At 28.8% G+C, this 25,623-nt stretch overlaps 2 protein-coding genes across 3 annotated transcripts; one reads left to right on the top strand and one right to left on the bottom strand.

Moving 5' to 3' along the window:
* Positions 1-41: 41 nt before the first annotated feature.
* On the bottom strand, positions 42-15,984 carry LOC112598715 (transcriptional repressor scratch 1-like). Its single transcript, XM_025345278.1, has 5 exons — positions 15,568-15,984; positions 4,054-4,214; positions 2,812-3,003; positions 692-818; positions 42-267 (listed from the first exon to the last, which is right to left on the bottom strand). Exons 2-5 carry the CDS (start codon positions 4,210-4,212, stop codon positions 59-61), a joined length of 687 nt encoding a protein of 228 aa, XP_025201063.1. The 5' UTR covers positions 4,213-4,214; positions 15,568-15,984; the 3' UTR covers positions 42-58.
* A 7,128-nt stretch (positions 15,985-23,112) lies between these two features.
* On the top strand, positions 23,113-24,938 carry LOC112598841 (ATP-dependent RNA helicase DDX24). Of its 2 annotated transcripts, none has more exons than XM_025345473.1 (2): positions 23,113-23,201; positions 23,282-24,938. In XM_025345473.1, exon 2 carries the CDS (start codon positions 23,299-23,301, stop codon positions 24,916-24,918), a length of 1,620 nt encoding a protein of 539 aa, XP_025201258.1. In that variant the 5' UTR covers positions 23,113-23,201; positions 23,282-23,298; the 3' UTR covers positions 24,919-24,938. The 2 variants fall into 2 exon arrangements, with proteins under 2 accessions (XP_025201258.1, XP_025201259.1); XM_025345474.1 differs by having other exon boundaries at positions 23,115-23,153.
* The last annotated feature ends 685 nt before the right edge of the window (positions 24,939-25,623 follow it).

The following is a 25,623-nucleotide window of genomic DNA, read 5'->3' as shown; positions in this document are numbered from 1 at the left end:
CAAAAAACACAATTGTTTAGAACTTTTGATTTTAAATCTAATAAAAAAAAAAGGGTTCCTAATCGTTGTTGTTATTGTTGTTCAACAAAGTAATTTTACCACAAGCAGATTCCTCATGTTTGTACAAGTATGATTTGAGTGCAAATGCCTTTTTGCATTTCTGACAGACGTGTGGTTTCTCTGTAGAATGGGTCTGAAGATGCGCTCGCAAGTTTGACTTATCTGCAAATGCTTTGCGACATTTTTCGCACTCGTAAGGTTTTTCACCTAAAAAATTGAATAAGAAATTAACATATTTCCATGTTCAATCAAGTCTATGGAAAAAAATGCGAGACCATCTATTACATAGGTTTGCATAAAGATAAAATATACTGCAATTATACATTTATATATAATATATATTTTGTTATCAAATACACAAATATATTATTTAACACATGACAAGTCTAAGTTTCAATGTATCGATAATCTATTCTTAAAGGAATTAATTTACCAAACGGAAGTGAATAGATCTGAAATTCATAAATATCTCAAATTGGAATTGATTTAAATAAATTGCAACATTTTTTTGTGCTTTAAAATTAGCAATTGTACTTAGTTTAATTTAATATTACTATTGAAAATTATTTATATCCGACCCATTGAGTAGGCATTTTTTATATAATTCGTCTATTTTCGATATGCTGCTTACCCGTATGGGTGCGAATGTGCCCTTGCAACAGCCATGGTCTGGAAAAGCATTTACCGCAAATGTCACATTTGCACGATTGACTATGTGTTCGCATGTGCATCGAAAAGGCTGGTATCGATACGTAAACCTACACAAAAACAAACAAAATAAAAAACATATCAAACAGTGGTGATATAATAATAATATATTATCATTTATCGCACAACAAGTTAGTCATGAACTCATGAATTATGAGGTAAGGATTGTAACATAGTTAAAGGTTTTCGGTAATGTTTAACTGTTCTATAAATAGTTATATTAAAAATATTGCAAAGGAAACTATTATGAGTTATAACATTTCAAATAAGAAAAACAAAATTATTTAATAATAAATATATTATATATTTATATCTAGAAAAAACATCCGAAAATAAATAGCTCTAAAAATTGTCCTTGAATAATATTTTTCTTTTAGATAATTATACAATTTTTAGGTACACATGTGTATATGTTCCAAAATCTTTAGGAAAAATTTCTTTTATAAGACATATATTTTTTTGGTCAATAATAACGAAAAACTAAAACATATACCTTTTTGAGTTAATTGTATTTTACTTTGATATAGCAAATTGTCCATCTTAATAAAACGAATGATTTACATTGTTAAACATCTTTGTAGCGTTATTTTATATAACTCTGATTATAAATATTAAATAATGCAACTGAACGCTATCTTATGTAAATACTTAAGGTTATTTGAGTATTTCCATTATCATTTTAATGTACCTAGAACGTGGTCTGCGGCCTGCGGTCACAGTAGTATTGCTTATTTTATAGACATTTGTACTTAAAGTTTACAGTATGTTTTGTTTAGTTCAGGTCATCTAATTTCTTTAATATAAAAATTCATCCCCATCTCCAAAAAGAAAAATTCAGGCCTAAATTACTACCGTATTTACAACATTGTAATTGGAAAATCATAACATAATACGTATTATATATAAATAATATTCTTTTTTTTACATAGATATACCGACTAGGTATTTGAACAACACAATTCTATAAAAAGTGAAATCTGAGATCAGTTCAAGTTGCGACTACAGTCCACACGTATATTTCTATCGTTCTCTACTTATCAACTACAGATAACAAAGTTATGCTTGTCGCTGCGAGGTTAAGTTAGTTGCTAACCTCAAATGACCTACTCCAAAATCATCTAAGCACCTTATTTCACTGGTTCTAATCTTAGAAAATCATGATCAATACCACCAAATCATCTCACCTCGGTGACTGTCCTCACATAAAATTCAAGAACGCAACCATTACACATGCAAATTAAATCAAATACCTTGGGCTACTGTTCGACAAAAGACTCACCTGGGCCTCTCACCTCAAAAATAAAGGAAAACAGAACAGTCGCTTACATGTCCTTAGACCTTTTTTCAAATCTCCTATATACATCTCTAATCGTCTACTACATTACAAATATCAGTTGCAACCTACCTGTTTATACAAAATCGCTCTTTGAGGTACCGCCAAACCATCAAATACTAGAATCATTCAAGAATTCCAAGCCATCTGCTTTTGCATGATTGCTAAAACCCCTTGATATACGTCACAAATATCGCACTGCTTAATTACTTTCTTTTACCCACTAAAAGGCAAACTAGTTACCACACATTACATACAACTACACTCCAAAATCGAACACGATTCAAACAATCACATTGCTTAACTTCAATCCTTCAATACAGCCAGACGCCTGAAATTTGAATGGCCCAGAACGTGTATGTTGCTTTTCTCCCTAAAATTACCACTCTTGTTCAGGATTTTCTAATGTAAAACACTTACTCAATATTATATTTTAACCGCCTCATGTCGTATTACCACTTATTATACCGTGTAATGTGTATATAGATTGAAAATTGTCATTAAAATAAACACATTTTTAATAAAAAATTACAAAATATGCACTTTAAGCTTAATATACTTTGGTGGTTCTTGAAACTAATTTCAAACTATAACTTATAATTAAATCTAATAACCCAAAAAAAAAAAAAACATGTTAATATGTCAACTCCCAAACCTTACTATAAAGATTTATGACATCTTAAGAAATATGAACATTATTAAGATCTCACCTTGTCACAGTGGGGACAGTGCCTAGCTTTGATGTCGGCTAGCGACCTGTGCGTTTGTCGGTGTCGGGCTAAATTGCTGGACGTGCTATAACATTTCCCACAGTCCGGACACTGACGTTCCTTGTTAGTTGTCTTTTTTGTTGTTTGTTCCGTGGTTATTGTATTATGGTTGTTGTCATCAACATCGTTTTTCTACAATAACAAAAGACAAGATACTATAGTAAAAACTTATTCGGAAAATTAAAGCCCTGTGTGGCAATTAATGTTTACCTTCAAGTTACCACTACAACCAACTTTAAATTTTTAAAACATCGACTCAAAGTTTATTTCATATTCAACAACAGAATACGACTTACCAACATTTTTTTTCAAAAATGTATTGACGCATGCAAAAACTGAATAATTAACATACTTTAAAACTTTAGTAATTAATTCGTTTAAAAAGCTATACGTATTCTATATTTAAACACTAATATAATGTAGGCATATAAAATAATATCGAATAGGCTATAAAAATATATTTGAAAAAGTGGTTTATAAATAAAAAATTGCTGTACATTTAACCACGGCATCCGAATTATAAACCAAACATATATAAACAAGTTAGAATTTAATACTATATGTACGCCTCTAAGTGTGTACTATTTTATGTTAGAGTTTTACTTAATATATTTATTTTAGTTATTTTATGCACTAGTAGGTACCAACTTAAATGTAATGCCCACTCAAATTAATATTATTAGAAAAATATTCACGCATAATAAGCTATACTTATAATCAAATTTTAAATTTCGAATTGCTACTATTTTCTATTGAAACTTAAGTTTACAAAACACAAAGAAATGTTAATTCAATTAAATATTTTTATTAAAATTGACAATTTTTTAATAGCGTGTAATTATATCTATATCTCAACACAAAGTATTTAGTATACATAGTTAAATCAAAAATATTCATTTTGATTTAAAGCCTTACTATGTTAGAAAAAATTAAATCTACATTTTTAAATGTTTTTATTTTAAGATTTTATTAAGACCGGTTACATCGTTAGTCAGTTAAGGAAGTCAAACAAAATAAATACTACTATGATATTTAAAAAATAATAATATTAATTTTAAACATTTTTTTATGACCAGTAATACGATGTTACGTCAATATATCCACCAAGTAAATTGACATACGACTATAAAGTAAGGCTTTTTTAGAAATGGCAAGCACGTATAACGGCGTGCGTTGGCTTACCTTGATGTCCTTTTCGTAGGCACTTGAACTGTCGATGATCGTGGCCGTGTGTTGTCTAAAGTAGACTATGCTGACCTCGGCCAACTGTGTCAGGTTGTACAGCTCGTCTCCGACCGACGACTGTTGAGCGTCAACGATGTGTTCGTAGGAGTGTAGCATTTCTATGGGGTAAAAAAGGTACATTTTTCATTAGCTGGCCATATACAAAATAGTTATGGTGGTGTAATTAAAATATCTTTAAATCACGCAACGAATCTACAAGAGACAAGACTAATGCGATAGATAATAATAAAATGTAACAGTGATTGCGATCAATGACGATTGACGAGTGGTGATCGGGTTTAAACGAATAGACGCATGAACGGAAGAACCCTCCGCATTGCGAGCCGAGTGCAAATTATAATAATATTGGCGAATAATGAGTATTATAGCATTACAAAAATTCAACACTTGATGTTACATGATAATATTGTGTACGGTATTATTATCGTTAGTAATCATGTTATCAACAATTAAAAATAACGAGACATTTTAATATAATATTATAAATTTTAATAATAACATTTATCGCTAAACGATGATATGCGCGGCGGTCATTTTTATTACAGTGTAATTATTCTATATTTACAATAATAATACGTTATTATTTTATAGAAAGAACACGCATTGCTGGACGTACATGCATCGTACTCCCTACGGACTACGAGTACTACGACCCTGTTGAAAAATTGTAAGTTCGAATAATAATAATAAATAATGAAATGATATTAAATAATATATTGATTCATCTGTTGATGATGTTTCCTCACTCATCGAGTCAAAGTACTCGGAAACAAAAATGATAATAATAGATACCATGCTATCTGTACTTAATTTTACCCATTTTATAATATACACACATAATATGATATAATATAAATAATTGTACAAAAACGTGTATATTTTTAGACGATTGTGACGCGAATAACGATTAAATATTATGATCGAATGATAAAAACTAGAGTGTACGTCTATGAAAAGACACTAGACAATATTAATAAAAAAATAATTTAATATTTCGTGTTATTAACAATCAACAGGTATAAAATACACAAGACCAGATAGTAAGGCAAGTACAACTAAGTGGACAATTTAGAAAGGCCTCTAAAAGTAAATAATGTAAATCATAAATTCTTATCAGTATGTATTTATATAAATATACATCGTAATCATCATTCATCGTATATCATTTATTATTATTAGCTTATAACCGGCTGGTCTCAGATTTAGTGAAAGACACAGTTACAATGTATGCGGTTGGTACGGTAGGTACCAGGTAGTCAGACCGATACCGTGTTCTATTCCATACTAACACGGTAACCCTTTCATGAAAAACCCGTCCACGGGGAATTCCTATCTATAGATAATAGATATAATATAAACCGAGAAAAATAGCAATCGACATTTTGCTTGACGTTCAGACGAACCCTTGCAAACGTATTTTCTCAACGACAATATTACGGTGGCAGACATCCACGAACTTTAAGAATCGAATAAATAACGAAAATAATATCACCTGTCCAGGTTTTTTGGTTAATTCGTGTAGTGAGTATTGTGTACTCGTATATTATACTCCGTGTCATGAGATACCGCAACCCGACAACAAAAAAACGTCTATTGTCTTCACGTCATCCGTCATAAACTTACAGCAGCGACTGCATGATGGGAGGAACTCAGTTATTTGGATACACAACGGAGTTGAGAAGTATAGATTTTATTTATAACATGAAGTCCCTAATAATTATATTAGTACTTACAAGTAAAAAATAAAATATTCATAAATGATGTCCCGGCAATATTTTGCATTAAATTCGTTAATACCAGTAATATTATTAGAATGTGAAAAAATTAGGAAAACTACTTATAAAAGAAACTGTTTAGAATCCGAGGACACTTAAAACATGTTAACAATTTTTAATTGTATTAAAATCAAAAACCATTTTAGTGTTAACATTTATTTAAGCATCGGTGGGTGTTTTACTTGGTATTTTACGTTATACCATTCGAGTGTATTTAGAAACCGCCAAAAGAAAAAAACCGTCGATATTGACGTAAAACAAACACATATTAAATAAATCTTTGTTTTAGACTTTAGCTATTTAAGAATAATAGGCTCAATTAAGATATGAGAATAACCGCAATTTACCAGTAGTGTGCTGGCTGAGGGGTACTTTCAAGACAAAACAATTTTACGCATCAACCCGGTAATCATAGTAAATAGTTAGTAATAGTTGATAAATTATATATAAATTATAAAAATTAATTCTATTATAACAAATTCGATGAAACGGTGGATACGATGAAATTAATTCGTAGTCATAATTTATAATAAAATTATTTTGAAATCAGTTTGAAAATCAGTTTAAAAACTCGATTTGAAAACTAATTATGCAGATACTGGGCGCCTCTTAAAAAAAATGTTCCAGGTGTCTTTTATAACTTGACAAGCCGACCACCTGTCAAAGTGGACTAAAATAAGAAACCGATTGGTTTCCAAATCGTTGACCTTATCGGAGGAAACTCGTGATATTATATACCGTCCGCAAATACTTCATCGTGATACATCAACGTCACAGCACTCACAGCCTCACCGACGTGCTGCATATATAGTCCTATAGACGCTAGTTTAATGTTTAATACGTAACATAATATACACAGAGGGATCCCTTACATCTATCGTAAATCAATAGCGGAAATACAAACCAACAAGTTGTTTTTTTTTTTATGATAAAAATAATTTATTTGATTTATGAAAAATGGTAAAGTCCTTTTCAAATAAGTATTTACTGTTTAAAGAGAAGAAATCTCAGATTTTATTTTTTTTACAAGCGATCGAAATTCAGATTGTTGTCTGTTATTGTCACTCAAAAACGTTTTTCGCATAGATACTCGTATAATTTGTATACATTTGCTTGATAACAGTGACCGTTATTTAAGTACGAAATGTACTTGAAACCAAATACATAGTAGAAGAGCGAATTCTCCAATTTTTTTTTTTAACTAATAATTTGTTTGAACTTCATTACAGCCATAATTGTTCCATAAAGTGAGAAAGAAGTAACTTTACATACGTATGATCACTCTGTATAATTAGCGATGCGCTGTGTAGCTGAATATAATATAATATTATTATACGGCAGTCGCACGTGGCACATTGTCCATTGAAATATAAATATATTATACTTCGTTCGAGTATATATAAATATACTATATACGTATTACATATATATACTCAATCTTCGGAGGACACATGGCTCGGCGCCGCCGCAGGTGACATTTTCCTCCCTACCGCTCTGGATCTCCTTCATATTCGAATTATATGTGATTTATTTTTAAAACAATCGCCGACTTGCACGCGGAACCGTGGTCGTTGTCGTTTATATTATAATTTACGTTACACAATATTATATAATATTATTCTAAGTTCGTTTCTTTTGCAATAAAATAACAGAACATAACCCAGAGAAACTACTTAAATTAAAATAGTATGTGTTGTGTTAGAATCACAGTAAACAATTTGATTAATTTCATTAAGTTCTCAGTTAAATATTGTACCAACTACCTAGTAAACTATTCCAAAATTAAATAAACTAGTATTATAAATTTACAGTAGTAGTGGACGTACTTATCATCACAATAAATTATTATTATTATTATTTTCTAATATCACTATATTCACGGTGTTAGCAATTAATCTTCGTTGAAATATATAATTTTATTATTTTTGTTCTAATGATTATTATTATAGTATTATATGCGAGAATTCTCCAAATCGTAAAAATATAAGTGATTGTTATTTATTTTATTATTAACTCAGGTGTCTCCTACTATCTAAACCTATAAATTATATAAGTGGATTTAAAAATAAATTTCCAGGTAAATAAAGGAAAGAATAGGGATGAAAATGCTTAGTTGAATCACTCTATAAGAGTATTTTCAAAATATCTTCGTTGTTTAATAAATTTAAAATAACCTAATTGATAAAAATACAATATGACGATTGTCCATGTTTATAAAATAACATTTAAGTATCATACACAAGGTAAAAACATCTTCAATGATTTATTATTTTATCACTATTTTATTTTACCCAATAAAATTTTCAAGATTATCTCCAACATACTGTTTAACATTTTTAGACATACTCTTGATCTAATAAATTTTCAAATTTATTGGGCGGCGAGAATATATTATATAACATTTATTAGTAATTACGTATGTTGTACATAATGATATAAATTCACTCGGTATGGGGCCAACTGTGCGGTTGACAAGAGATGATACCTACAAGACTAAAAGACAACGCGTGTGGTAGTGTTGCAGACTCACACTCACCAAAGATTGGATAAAAACTACAAATGTACAAAACTTAACTTAATTTATATTAATATACCTTTGAGTGCGTTGTGTAGTGGGTGGGGATTAACCGGAAATTGGTGAAAAGTCAAAAATAATAACGACACGCGTTGCCACACGCGCAGATGTTAAATTGTTTTTTTCTGACGACAGCATAATATTATACTATAGCTGCACCACGACTGACTACATTCTTAAACAGGATCTGTGCAAGACCATAGTCAGATAGTTTTATTTTATTTGAGGAAAAAGGGACACTCATTAATATTTTAACACTTATTTTTGTTATACTAAAAGCAAAATCAAAATGTTTCAATGAAAATTACTTATAAACAACTACCTACCACGAACGATTATTACACTTAATACCTATTTGTAATAAGCTGGATCTTTAGATTACCAAATTCGATATTCTAATGGTTTCCAAAAGATTTATTTTAATAAATACAAAATAAAGCAATTTGACATATTTGTTTCCAATACTATATAGTATATATCAGGTACGTTACACACAGTGCTTGAATTGAGAGGGAACGCATGGGACTCGGCTCCTAAACTAGCTTTTGATATTAATTAGTATTCCCATACTACATTTTTCTATAAGAACGAACGGGTATGCAATCGGGAAATATAAAATATAAACGACAATGAAATATTATTTTTGTATATTGTACCTATACGTTTTTTAATTGAATTTCCTACCTATAATGGGTTTTCTCTATTTAATACAACTAGGAAAAAAAAATTAAAAGTTTGAAGTGATTAAAATTGTTAACATATTAACACACTTAGTAAAAAAAATATACATTAGGATTTATTTAATTTAAAATATGATGGTAAAAATTAAGGGGGTGTGAGGGAAAAGCCCCTCACGGGCTAGTGTTAAATAAATGTTCAGTTGGAACACTGTTTTTTTAAATTTCTACTTAAGCTCCCATTCTTTTAATTTACCAATTCATTCAAGCTCTGGTTACACAGAAAAAAATCATAAATAAATAAATAAAATCTTATTATTGGTAACTTTTAACTAATAATGCAAAATAAGTTATTCATATTATGTATGTACATAATATGAATACCTAATAATTCACAAATATATACCTATAGTACTTTTAAAGATTAATTTTATATATCTTTTGAAAACATTTCTAGGTACAGCCATATGACATATAAGATAGAGAGAAACAGAGGGTATTGAAACCTAACTGCTGTATACATTTTTACACATTTTCTTTAACGCCAATTTACTAGGTACTATAATATTTTAATTATAGTTTGTTTTATAGTATTATTTATTCTACCTTTATTTCAGACATTTTTTTTTTTTTGGTATCATAATCTGAAAGGCGAAAGCGACTGATTTTAAAAATAAGAAAGTGTTTATCATATTAATTTATTGATTTTATTATTGAACTAAAAGTTCTTAAAATAAGCGTATCATAAGGTATTTCGATGTTAATTAGATAAAAAAGTATTAAAATACTTAGCAAGTATTACACACATATTATTACATAATAATATACATGCGTTGCTGCCTTGCAGACTCTAAACGCACACACTACAGATGAACACAGTAGCGTGCAGATTATTTTTAGAGAGAAACGCGCACGCGCATCCGCTAACAATAATAATAATGCATATAACGACCGCGTGGATTTTTCTACTTAGCTCCCCTGCCAACCGGTGGTTATCCAGCTATAGTAAATAATATATATATATATATAAATATATCACATTTGGTTTTATATATTATAAGACAGGAATACATGATATTATTATAAATGTTGCAGGTTTAAACAGGATGATTCATTTACAAACATTTTAAATGTTTGAAGCACACATCCGCTTTTCATTTAATTATTTAGTTTATTTTAATTCTGATATTTTTAATTTAAATTTGTAGATTTTGGAACCACATAATAAATAATGTAGAATAATTAATAACTAAAAAAAAACTATTTATTCGAAATTCGATTTAGATTGCAATGATGTTTTCAAAAATAAAAGATTATCATATATCAATATAATAATGTACAGTACAAATTAAACGTTTCCCATTTGATAAAAATGAGTTTGTTAATCACTACTAGACTAATTTTTAAAAGAAAATATATTTGAAAATATAATTTTTAAGTAGGAAAACTTAAAAATAAGAATATTTTTATTTGTATTAATAGGTAAAATAGAAGTAAGTTAGTAAACATAAAATGGCTTGTTGAATCACTTTACACTTCTACAGTATGTCTCACTGCTAGTCGGGACTTTTCATTTTTTGCAGTTTTCTTCGATTTTACATACTTTTTTATTTTTATTTTAGGGTAAAAAAGATTGAACATTTAATTTATTAGAACTTAAAATACACGTAAATTGTTCATATTATATCAATTTGAAAATATCGAGAATACAAGTCACTATACTTTCATTAAATGTTTAAAGTTAAAATGTTTACAAAATTCATGAAAATCATTAAAATTTACAAATCATTTAAAGTACAAAAATCATAAAATTATGATTATTGGTACTATTATATTCGGAAATGTGAAGAAAGGTTACATATAAGTTACACAAAAATTATAAAAAAAAAGTTGAGCTCAATTCCAAAAATATTTTTTATACGCGTCTAAACTTAAATTTTGATGAATTAGAGATTTATGGATAAACTGACAATTTTCATTAAGCAATTTAAATTTTTTTATTTAAACAAATAAAAACAAAAAAAAAAAATAATAATCGTAGAAACTTGAAATTTTTAAGTTTTATAATTTTTTTAAATTTTAGATAAAATTATTTAGACTTGATGAGAAATCTTAAACAAGAAATCTAATAAGAGATCTTACATAAGTTATTTAACTTTAAAAATACATAGGTATCTTTTTTATAAGTATAAATCACAAAAAATCAACAAACTATTATGTACTTAAAATTATAATACATTTTTATAGGTAAAATACATTTAATAGTTTTTGTAAGTAGCTGTATTTTATTTTATTAATAATATTAAATATCAATTATACATGTAAAATTAAAAATTAATTCTTTATATACATTATAAAGGTACAACTACAATATTATGAAAAATAATGACTATAGCCCATAAGCGCAAAATATGACCCAAACGTAACCTAAAAACGCAAAAATTAATATAACATAAGCGCAAAAAAACATTTTTAACAAATAATATGTGGAAATAAATTTTACAATAATAAAGTGTATTTTATAAGTTAGACATAATAGATTGTATAGTTATCTTAAATGATTATAAATCTTCACTGAAATTCATTACTATGAAATTAAACTTCAACTGAACTTGATTACTGTTGATGTATTTTTGGATTATAAAAATACTAAAAATGTAATTAAAATTGTTTATTTTAATTAAATATTTACCAATTTTAAAATGAAACTAATAATGTAACGGGTACAATATTTATTTTTGAGCTTTTATCCCACTACTAAGGTACAAAAATGTAAAATGAATTTGTGCTTTTGGTCTATCGAAAATAATCAACAATTTACGCTATTAGATTTCACCGAAAATGAGATACCATAATAGCAATATAAATATGTACCATGTACCTATATATGTAGAACTATAGTATATAGGTGACTGTCTTCATTCAGAATAATTTTCCTATCATTGAATTCAAATTTAACACATCCATCACAATAACTTACAATATGACAAGGTATACATTAGAGTATTAGATTTTTACTGTAGAGCACAACAGTTACCTATACTTTCCCATTTTTTTAAAATTCAAATTCAAAAATATTTCAATAAATGTTTATTAAGATTACAATTGATATTATTACGTAATCGTGTAATTTTACTTTCGTTTTAAAGTATTTCTGTATCCAGTGTTTTGGGATGACAACTATGAGCTAAACTCAGTAACTAGGTATAAATGGTATAATATTTTTTTTATAAATTATTCATTGCTAGCGCTATTTGACTACTACTAGTCAAAACTAATATATCTTTTGAAAAAAATGTAAAATTGATTGAACTGCACGATAATATTTGATAAGAAGTCAAAACTTTAAATAATTTATTCAAAATTCAATTTCATAAGTGGTGCACTAATTGCTTAAAAAATTAATTTGAAAATATATAAATATTAATAGCAAAGAATAATTAAAATATTAAAATAATTTGATTTTAGTTCTGCTGCTGTTGCTTATAGTAGGTATATAATAATATATATAGTACCTAGTACCTAAACCTATATACGTAAGCTGAGTTATGTATATTATTATTACTCCCACATAATTGTCTTTATTATTATCACCATATTTTTTTGTTTTAGTTGGTACGTTCCCTCCTCAATTAAAATGGGTGTTATTTGAAATTACAAAATCATTATGTATAAGGTCAAAGTACTCATCGAATATAGACACAACTAAAAAATATATATTTAATAGGAAATGAGAAAATTCTTATTTTGTAATATTAAAAATGTTCTAATCAAATTAAGTAAATACTTGATTAATGTTTAGAACATATTATATATCATATACTTATTGACATCTCCTGTAATAGCAAACCAGCCAAAATTGGAAACGAACTTAATTACTATTGAATAATACTTATAATATTTAAATTGTATACAGGTTGTATATCTACTCTCAAAATAATAATAATAATGGGCTAAATATTTATGAGTATGACAAAAATGTATTAATATTATTAGGTAGATATTTAGTATGCTCTCAGTTGAACAAAAAATTATAATATATTATTGTTGTGATCGAATATTTGCTTAGTTTATTTTGTTTGGTAATTTGGTATTAAAATTTTTTCATATTTACTTAACAAACTTCAGCTTTTAACAATATACAAAATGTTTAAAAAAAAAACGATTAATGCGTGCATTAAGTTACGGAGATAATTGATATACTTTTCGTTAATGACTTTCAATTATTCGCTTTTTACATTGTCCCCGTAACGGCCGTAACTAATCACTAAATCACTGTAAGTAATATTATACAAAATATATACCAACGTAAATACCTCTGGTCGATAGTAGGACTATATACCTACACGACTTTTTACAATTATAAGGTATTAACAAAATAAAACAAACCCGTTAATAATATTCCGATCACGGTCTGCGTACACATTGGATGTATTTTAAATGAAAAAAAAAATCAAGAAATAACCAGGCGATTAAAAAATATATTCTTCTATCAACGATGCGTAAATTAATCAAGCGTATACTTTTAAACAAGAGATATATAGATAAGTAGTAATTGGATGAATTTCGCTTGTCCATCTGCAGACTGCAGAACATGACATACTTTAATACCTACAATCGGAAAACCAGCAGCAGTATAATTATAAATACCGCGAGTCCACAATAAAGTATAATTAAAAATTTTCTTTCAAATGATTTTGTCATAAACGCTGAAATACACATACATGCTTTATATACCTACCGTAACCTAAACCACGGCCCGTGGTATAAATGTTTTTGATTTTTCACTCGCAAGTTACGACGTATACGACTTTTTTCTTCGAAATACGGTTTTTCATAATTTGTGATCATCAGTGACTCCTTGCAATAAATTAGCTTTAAGTTATAAATGTTTAGATAAATAGATAGAAAAGTTTATAGAATATCAATAAGGCTGATCTGAAGCAATATTTTTCCTGTGACAATTTGTTAAAAGGTGTTCAAATTTTGAAACAAGTTGGCCAAAAGATGGATTTTAAAATTTTCAGCACTATGAACCGACCAAAGTGATTATTGCCACATTGTCACAATTTGGTACGCATTTATACTTTATTATTATAAATAAATAATAAACCTATATTTTAAACTTGGCATTATTTTTCTTATTTCTGATCATACGTTTATATGAATTATGGTTCATCGGAGATGAATAGGCCAAGTGATTTAAGTGACACCCCGCAACCTACACCGACAATAAAATCGAGAATGTCACTTTTAAGTTTTAACAGATAAACAAAAAAACATTGCAACTCGCAAGATAATTATTATTGTACTGGAACTATACCCACGTCTGATATCGATTTGTCCTATAACGTCGTGTCCTAAAGACCGTATAGGTATAATACATATTTTGTCACTTTGTCAGCGATCAATGTGGTATCAGACGAGCGAGTCTGAGAATAATTGAACGAATCAGTTTTGCGAATCTGCAGCAGACTCGTTTTCTCGAAATTATTAACAAAAGATACAGATATTCGAGTAAATATTGGATATTATTATAAATTAATAGAACGTAAAATCTTAGAAATTTTGTGACGTATAAAATACACACAAACATATTTAATGCGCACGCGTTGACAATTTATACTTGAGTCAAGAGACGAGAAGAAACAAATTTTGGACATTTTGATATACGCGGTCGACGGAGAAAACGCCAGTGATTGATGTCACAATGCTGGACGGTTGCAAAAAAAAAATTGGTCGGTACTAATAAATAATAATACGTGGCTATTTATAATATGTTTAATTCGAACGTACAAATGTTTAAAATAGCATAATCAAAAATATAATATCCAAGCGACGGCGTGATTGATAAAAGAAAAATGTCTACGAATATTAACTTTTCTGGAAAATTCGCACGATATCCGAGTACACGATCGTAACACTATTTGCTACACAACTCGAGTGTAGGGGAGTAGGGACCATCAATTTGAACGGGGAGTCAACAAGTAGATGGGGGAACCCTCTACACTATTTTCTCCACTGCGCACAACCGTATTGATAAATGTTCAATAACGATAAGTATTTGTAATTTGTTTTAGGAAAACAAAAAACCATCAGACAGAATCAGGAGTCCATTGAATTAGGAGATACCGCGAGTGCGATTCTTTTATAGTTAACTAGGAAACGTCGTGGAACTCGCCGAAAAAGTAATGACGTCAAGATTAAAGAATCGCTCTGTACACCGATGTCGGACAAGCACGTGTTCGGGCTGACCATAATATTGCATATTACGTACGAACCCTACCACTGTACAAATCACGACATTTAATCTATTGTTTACTCGTACTAAACACTAATATTATTTTTTCTCTATCGAATCGTCTCGGCACGCCGACGTCGTGACGTTGAAGTAATTAATATATCGGAAAAACTTCCGCCTTACCGGGTGTTTCGTGCCGACGGCTCGCTCGCTCGCTCCGTGGCTGTTCGTAGGTAGATAGGTAGGTAGGCACTCTTCGGGTACGACGATCGCCGGAAAAGCTCACCGCTGGCGCAGCTCCGCCGGGCGCGATCGCATCGTCGTCGTCGTAGCGCGGGAACGGCGAAATATCGTTAACTAATTACTATATATTATTACTATCGACGATGCCGTTTTAACAATTGTTTTCTCGCTATCGGTCGGTGGTGCCGGCCGCGGGTCCCCAAGTGCGTAGCGTTCCGTCGCTTGGCAGTCGCGTGCGGGGCGCGTTTCGCAGTGGGCCCGTCTACAAGCGACGCGGCGTCGTGTGACGAACAACTGCGGTTAGCGAACACGCGCGCCTCGCGCACACACACACACGCGCGCCGTAAACACACCGACGGAGGCGTCGTCGTCAGTATTTATACGCGCGGCCCGCGTACTTCGGTCGACGGGGCGGGGGCCGGTGGTCAGCGTTTAAAAATAAATACCGGCGACTTGTGGACTCGAGACTGCACCACCGACGGGCAACGCGTGCCAGCGTCGGCCAACACGTGCGGCGCGGCGATCCCGGCAAGTGGTCGTCGGCACTCGGTATCACATCGGTTCACGATTATCTTTATCGTAATAATATTATACAGGATGATTCACCGACCGCGGCGGACGCGGATCACTCGCTTTTTGGCTTTTGCTAGGTAGGTACCACGATGATGCCGTTATCCGAAATCCGATTTACGGAATTTATCAAACAGCTAGGTATACACCCGTTTGAGGATAGGATTTTCAAATTATTGAGATTTGTCCGCACAATAATACACGTCTCAGCCTCGAGTATTACGTAGAAGTCGGACTTCTGTTTTCCGAGACGAGTACCTAGGCACAAAAAAATCTCAAGAATTTTAAAGTAATTTGAAAATTCGCAAGATTAGAATTTTAATTAATTTTTTATTGAAGGGAAAAAATCGTTCACTGTGATGGTATTAAATTTTAATTCAATGATATATTATCGTCGTGTACGAAAAACGATTCTGGAGACTACGTCACTACATCAATAAGTATATTTCGCGATATATTTATTGATAATGCTAACTAAGAAATTTATTTTAAAAATTGTATTGTGGGAGATTGATTTAACTTTTTACGAAAACATTGAATTTACTATTTCATTAGTATTTAATTATTTTAACGATATATGTTTTATACGGTAATGTATTATTGTAATTTGTCATTAACTTTCGAGTTAATACCGTTTTTATGTAAAACAATTTTTTTTTTCATTAAAAATGTATGATACCATTGAAACAATAAGAATAAGTGCTACAAAAAAAAAAAGAAATATAGAAAAAATGTCAGAAAAAAAGCCATCTAGTGATAGCACTACCTGTTCATGCATTAATATATATATATATTCTATTTTTGTTCACATAAGACAATGTGAATACGTTTATGATATAAATAGATATTATCTATAAATTATTCTGCTTATCTTGAAATTGCATTGCGTATAGTAAATTTCGTAATAATATGTATAAGTTAAATAATTTTTTTGAATTATAACAAAATATAGAACATTGTTATTCGTAATTTAAATATCTAATTTCGTCTAAATTTGAACTTTAAATTCTTACAAAATAAAAAACCAGCAATACCAAGGTACTTTGATATATTTTGATCAGTATACAAACAACTTGTGAGGAATCTTGTATTAAATTTTTAAGTTTTTTAATGGAGTGATAACATTTATTTTTTAATAAATGTCGAAAATTTCATAACTCAAAAAGAAATGAAAATATTTGAAAAATAATATTATATATAAAAAGTGTATATTTGGTCAAAATTTCAATTGTCTACAGTTTTTTTATTTTTGTGGTACATTAAAATGTTAAAAAAAAGTACTAAAAATTTTTACTTTTGATTTTCTTATAGTACCAATTTGCTAGTAAAAACCATCTTTAAAGTTTAAAATCTAAGCATTTTTCAAGTCCTAAAAAATAATAATAGAAACAAAAATAAAAAAACACACATTGTGAAATCAATACGTTTAAAATCTAAAATCGTAATTTTTTTTTTTTTTTTATTAGGTAAAAGAAATATACAACTATATACAATTTTGCACAACAAGTAGGTATTAATAATGTAGGTGGTTTACATATCGTGAAAGAGGTGCGATGTTAAATCGTAAAATTTAAAAAATATACTTAATTTAAAAAAAATTAAATTATTCAAAAAACAAAAAGTACAAAAAATTTTTGATATACTTACCTATCATCCGTTAAGATTTAATCATGTACTTAATTTATAGTTTTTCCAGTTTTCCAGCAATTGATCTAATTACCAAATTCATCCAAGTATTAGCTCTAATAATAATAACATTTATAACAGCAAATCATTCCCAAGTTTACTTAAATGCAAAGTATACATAATATAGCATAACGCGCATTATACCATAGAATTAGATCGCTAACGTTTTAGGCGAGGACAATTGCAGACGTTCTCGCTGGTTGCTAAAATACCGTACTTTATATAATTTTGTTTTGATAGAACTTTTTAGTTTTTTTGGCTATTTTAAAAAATAAATACCTTTTGAATTGAGTAATAGCTACCAGTGGCGTGGCGAAGTGAAATATTTTATCGGGCAATTCATTTTTTGAATAACCTACCACCCCTTAATTCTTACACAGTACCCGCTACCCATGACCCATGTGCCATACTATATACAACAAAAAAGTACCTTTATTAAATCAATATAAATTACTTTATTTTACAAACGGCTGAAACCTGGATATTTCCGAGTTTATGATTCTAAAAATAGATTATATCGCAATAATATAATATTCTCAAGATGCTTATGCCGGAATGCCTATGCCGATGCCCTCATAGTCACTAGCATAATACTATAATTTCTTATTTTAATTTATTGCTTATTCGTAGAATGTACACTGTAGTATAATGTGTAATTAATAATATGTAGGTATACTATTAGATAGCTTTTCTTAGCATAATTATAACTATTGAAGTTATTATTCTTATTAAATAACAAATGAATTCAGATGATGTAGTCAGGTAGTCTTGTATAATAATATTTCTTACTAAATCCAGTACCCACCAACCCAGCACCCACCCCTTAAAAATGATCGGGCATCTGCCCTTCAAAATCACGGTCAACACGCCACTGATAGCTACTAATGAAGATATTATAAATTTATAAATTATAATTTATAGCTTTATTAGTAGGTACAAATGTCAAGGAGAAAGAGTCAACACAATGGTTTTTTAATTATATTTCGAGGATCCAACCGGCTACTGTCTTTTATACCTATCATTACCTATGCAAGTAATTAGTATTTACTATTTAAAAATTAAAAAAACATTTTTGTTACTGTAATGGTTTTTGTGGCTAGACAATTTAGCATTAATATTGATGTAGTCACGATTACGGTAAAATCATTAAATGTGTCGAGTACACGACATTCTCATTATAGAATAAAGTAAGAATAAAGTAGAAGTATAAAAACTGCAGTATTACTACGGGAATTGCTTACAGTTATTAAAACATAGAAAATATACGTGGATGCGTGTCCGTCCAACATAAAGCATTTGCTAAAAATAGAAAACGTCGGCCGGCTGTGTTTGGTATAAATAACAAATTTAATATACCTAATATACATAAATGAATGTATAATAAAAACGAGTGTGTATCTCTGTAAAGCTCGCACGCGTACGGAAGTCAGTAATACTTTTAAAACATAATAAAAACATTACAACAGTAAGCTATTCGAATCTGTTCGAATGTACAACCTAAAAACCTATAAGTACCAATTTCCCTCAAATCAGAGAAGTAGGTACTTATACTCTGTATTTAGAGCTCATCCAAAATTTACCACCCTCCTACAACCATATAAATATACCACTCTTACCACAATACCACCGCACTTAAACTTTATACTTTATAGGTATATTGCTATCATATTCATATATAATATTATATTATGTACATAATACTTATAGACCTTATATTATACTATATTTTTATAAATATACAGATTAGCTCTAATCTTAAAAAATAAAATATGGAAGGGGACTTAGTACCAAACACTCACACTTCTAATTTACCATATCGTACCATATCCGTTAAATTTAATATCTAAATATCTTTATTTATATAATAAATTATAAAATTAAATTAAGTATTTAAGTTGTGATAATTGATAATATATTTAAGAGTACCGAGACACATAATATTTACTTGCTATACTATCTATATGCCTATTAATATTACCGTACGTGTACAATAACTACAATATTGAACGACTACGTCTATATGTATTAAGTAAATATAATATGATGTATATACATCACCACGATGACGCACATTGTACAATACATAATATATATTGTATTTTTAACACGTCATCTGTTAGTATATGCAAGTTTAATGTGCAACAGTAGTTAGTAACCCCATACGACGATATATATGCCTAGCATTCGCATCTGTTTCATCTTAGACAATACCGCCGCCACACATATTTCGTACGTCACTGTTGTAGTCGAATTCAGTGGTGTGATCACGGGAGAAAGGGATATTAGGGTGCCATATCCCTCCTTATTAAACTATTTTTATCTATTGACTTTTCATAATTTATTATAAAAATAAAAATTTATATTCTGAATATTTTTTTTTTAAATTTTTTTTTTTTTTTTTGAGTTAAATTGATTAATAAAAATTATTGAAATGTACCTATAAATATTATAATACACACGCAAATGGCCAAAATTTTAATTTGGGATGTACTTTAATTTTACCTTTAACCCCCAACCCAACCTCACACCAAATTTACGGACTAAATAGATTTCTAAAGTTAATGAAATATACATAATAATATTAATTGCATAAATAAATACAAATTATTTTTTGGAGGAATAACGTGAGGGATTATAGTCATCTCAAAAATATCAACTACTTGTGTCTATATATAGCCTAATAACAAATTGTTAAATATTGATTACTGCGTCGTACTCTTTACAAAATTACCAGTTTATTAATTCCGGATTCGTAATTTCGGTAAGTGATTTTAATGCACGCGATTGAAACTTATCTATCTAAGGTACTATAAAGTATAGACTATAGTCTATAGGTATATAAACATAATTATATTACTCTCCGGAATTCAAATTATGTTTACCAAACAATAAAATATTAAAATTTAATTTAATTTTATAAGTCTTAATATAAAAATTCACGCACGCCGTATACTTGTTATAATTAACTATGAGAAAAACAAAAATACATATTATATTTATAATTTAGTTTTAAACGTAGACGATATTATATCATTTTATATAAAATAAAAAAATTGTTACCATGCTCGGTTGTTAATAAAGTTAAAAAACTTAAAAAAATCTTATGATAAATAATAATTTGAGGAAATAACCTAACAAACCATGGCTAGGTATTCGATAATAATAAATTATACCGAATTAGTACCTATATTGTAATTTGCAGTGCTGCATTCGTACATACATAACACAGCTATTTTTAGCTTATATCTCAATTTATAAAAATATAATATGATCAATTATCGTAGGTTGAAATTCATTTTTAACTTCATAAGATTTTGGATCACCATTCCACTGTAAATAATGTTCGGTGGTCAACATTTTATTTATCAGAAAAAAGAACAACATAATATACGATGTCTCTAGGTTTGAGCTGTTAGGTTAGATCGGATTAGGTAAATCATACCCGGTACTGCACTATTCAATGATTTTAAACTTATATCTTTCTATTGTTATTATTAATTGATTAAAAAAAAAAAATGGCATAGGTAAACCGGCTAAGTTGACTCGAATCTCGAAATAGGAAAATGATAATAGGTAATAATATGCGAAAATTAAATAAAAACAAAAAACGTATACAACACCGCCATCTATAGTTTAAAATAAGCGACAGTCGGATTTGATCTTGAAGCGAATTATAAAAATAGTAATAAAAAAATGTTGCCGTATCTCTAGTCTCTACCAAGTAGTCGGCAAGTACCGAGATTAAAAATATATCATAAATCATGATCTCTATCCTCTAGTTAATACTTGTCTCTATTAAATCTCTATTTCTAATCTTGATTTAAGCTATAAAGTGATGAGATATATCATATATACATAAAAAATGTAAAGTATAAGCGTACATTTTTTGAAGGAGAGATAAACCGACAGAACATTTACGATTCTTTTAGTTTTGCATGTCATATTTTTAGTTCACCAAACGAAAAAATAAAAAAGCGTGTTTTAACGAATTATTATACTTAAATTATCGACATTGGAGATACTAGCAGTGAAATTGTTACCTACTTTTTATAAAAATATAAATAATGTGTTATTTTTCTTTAATTGACTGTAATAAATTGTTATGATTATAATAACTCTCTTTCCATTTAAAATTCCTGGTTCAGCAATACGTTTGGATTTAAGGTAAATCATCACAAGTTTTCCTAATAGTCAATATTTAATAAATAATATAGGAAATGAAAATAAATCGAAAATTGTTATCATTAACTGTATATTATATTTTGTCAATTACAATAATAGTGCACAAAGAATTAAAAAACACTCCAATGTATTCATAAATTGAAGTACGTACAGGTATTTTGAATTATAAAAATATAGCCATGGTGGAATTCTATGGAGGACATTCCATGTCATCAAGACCAGATAAGATTTTTGAAATCCTTGAGCTAAATTTTTTTATAGATATCAATATTTTTAATATTTTTTATTTTTAAAAGAGATGTATGCAACCTGTAATCTGAGATACAACAAGAATATAAATTAAGTTACAATATTAAGAAATACTTGATAGAAGAAGCTTCTCATTAATGACCCTTCTATTGAATTTTGTTGCTAATTTTTTTATTTTTTTTTTTTATTAATTATTTTATTGTTTAAGAAGTTTCTATACCATTTCGTTTTAAGACGTCAAGAAGGATTATCAAGAAATTTATTGGATGATGGGTCTCAATATATGAAATATAATTCAAATTATTTAATTTAAAACGATTTATAGTTTTTTTTTTGAAGCGAATTGTTGTATTTTGTACAACATTTTTTATGTTATTGAAATATAATTTAAAATTTTTTTAAATAAATATTTTTATTCGTATTAAGGATATGATAATTATGTATTATTTTGTTTTATACACAATATTTATTAAGTAAAAATTAAAATATTATACATTTTTGGTACAAAATTAAAGGCCATCTATAAAAATGTCAAATCTTTAGTCTTCTCCTTCAACCTTCTACAGGATTTATAAATTGAGTATATTTGCAATTTAGGTTATTCAGGAGGTTTCTATAAAGTAGTAAAATCCTAGAGACTAGAGTGTAAAAATGTAAAATACAGATTTTAATTATAAATTAACAAAAATTGCACATAACCTCAAATAATACTATAAAATTTGCTACTTTATGGATAACATTCACGTGCTTATAATATAGATAAGTACTATCATTTATCAATATATGAATGAAGTAGCTACCTAATCAAATAATTCAAATGCGAAATATCAAATAGTCAAGTAATTTTCATTTAATTTCTATTTAATCTAGACCTATTACTATTAGTGGTAACTACTAACTTTTTAAAATATACTACGAATAATATTATTGATGAGTATGTATTGTTAATTCCGATTTATTTCATTAGGTTTTTGTCCAACAGCCATGGAGGATTGGAAGTCGTTGAACATCCGGACAGAAATATTAAACGCTCTTAAATTGAAAAACTTCACGAAACCCACCAAAATTCAATCGGAATCAATTCCCCCAGCTATCAAAGATCAAAGAGACATACTTGGTGCGGCCGAAACTGGAAGTGGTAAGACATTAGCTTTTGCAATACCTATTTTAAATGGCATTCTCAATGCAAGATCTACGGAATCGATATCAGATGCTTCAAATTCTGACTCAGAATCAGCCTCTGATTCAGAGTCAGAACATGACATTGAACCAGAAGTCTTGGAAGAACTTGATGAAAACGGACTAGGTTGCGTAGCAGTTGTTAACTTACCACCAGATAATTATATAAGAACTAATAAAAAATTATGGGCAGTCATACTTGTACCTACCCGTGAGCTAGCCATGCAAGTAAAAAATCACATTGAAGATGTAGCCAAGTTTACAGATATTAGTATCGCTGCTATTGTTGGTGGACTGTCTAGTGAAAAACAAGAAAGGATTTTAAAAAAAGGTCCAGAAATTGTTGTCGCTACACCAGGACGTCTTTGGGAATTAGTACAGAGAAATGAGCCACATTTAATGCAATTGAATAAAGTAAAGTATTTTGTGATTGATGAAGCAGATCGTATGGTAGAGACTGCACATTTTCCTGAATTACATCTTATGCTTGAAAAAATTAATTTAAAAAGAAATAATAAGCGACAAAATTTTGTGTTCTCTGCAACACTTACTATGGTGCATAAAGCTCCATACAGAATGAACATTAAGAATAAGAAAAAAATTAAGAAAAATTTAACTCCTGAAGATAAATTGAAAAGTTTAATTCAATTAATTGGTATGAAAAATCCACATGTTGTAAACTTGACAACTGTAAATTGTGTTACTAGTACAGTGAAAGAAATGCAAATATTTTGTTCAGTTAAGGAAAAAGATGGATATTTGTATTACTTTTTGAAACAAAATCCTGGTAGAAGTTTAGTGTTTTGCAATAGTATAAGTTGTGTGAAACGACTCGCTAGTGTCTTAAGTATTCTTAAACTAAATCCATTACCTATACATTCAAATATGATTCAGAAACAAAGACTTAAAAATTTAGACAAATTCCGAGCTAATGACCATGGCATATTACTCGCCACTGATGTGGCTGCAAGAGGTCTTGACATTATTGGTGTTAATCATGTGATACATTATGATGTCCCAAGAACGGCTGAAATCTACATCCATCGTAGTGGCCGTACTGCAAGAGCATCAAATATTGGGTTATCTCTATTAATTTGTACTCCTGATAAAAAGAATGTATACTTGAACGTATTGAGAACCATGAAAAGAGAAAAAGAATTGCCAAGGTTTGAAGTACAACTACGAATGTTGCAAACGTTTCATGCATGTGTAAAATTGGCCCAGGAAATAACTTCATTGGAAGAAAAGGCAAAGAAAGAAACAGCATCCACTAATTGGTTTAATAAAGCTGCTGAAGAAATGGAAATACTTTTGGATGAAGATGAATTACCAAGAGGAATGGGTACTAGTGATTTAAAAAAACATAAAAAACTTACCAATTCTAAACGTAAACAATTAGAAATGTTTTTATCTACAATAAAATGATTTTTCGTTTACACATTGAAGTTTAATGATTATTATTTAAATTCTATTAAGATTATTCCTAAATTGTAAATATGCAATAGTTATTAATACATTTTAATATTTTATTTCAGTACACATATATTCTTTTAAAAGTTAAAGAATTGCTACCTATGAACATTGATTATAAATACTAATAATGTTTATAAATGATGTTATGAAGTATCACATTTTCAATTAGGTATTTGCCGTATGATTGTAAAATTTATATGGATTAGGTTTCTATAGATGTTGATTTTAAATTAATTTGTAAATCAAAATATGTACCAGTACCAACAAGTTAAATAATTACTAGTTAGTCAATAAATTATTTAAATCTAATACATATGATTTTATCCAACCAAACCTATAAGTATCTTGACCATTAATAATATTTCTATAAAATAAATCAAAAACTTAATTTATTTTAATAAATACTTTGTATTTAAAACTTATTTTGTTTAATAACAATTTAATTTTTCACTTAAAAAAAAAAATCATAAAATAAGATATTAAGTTAATCATATTGTGATATTGCTTTATGATTTAGGTAAATTACCTTTTTTACTCATATTTTAAATTATTATTATTATCCATTATACTTACCATATATACCACCTATATACTTATGTCCTTACAACAAGCAATATGGAAATGTGTAGGTCTGTGTTCTTATGTTAAAAATGCATT

This window comes from Melanaphis sacchari, unplaced genomic scaffold, assembly GCF_002803265.2.
Source record: "Melanaphis sacchari strain LSU unplaced genomic scaffold, SCAv2.0 Contig4_pilon_pilon, whole genome shotgun sequence".
NCBI lineage: Eukaryota > Metazoa > Arthropoda > Insecta > Hemiptera > Aphididae > Melanaphis > Melanaphis sacchari.
This window is presented reverse-complemented; position numbering and strand designations above follow the sequence as displayed.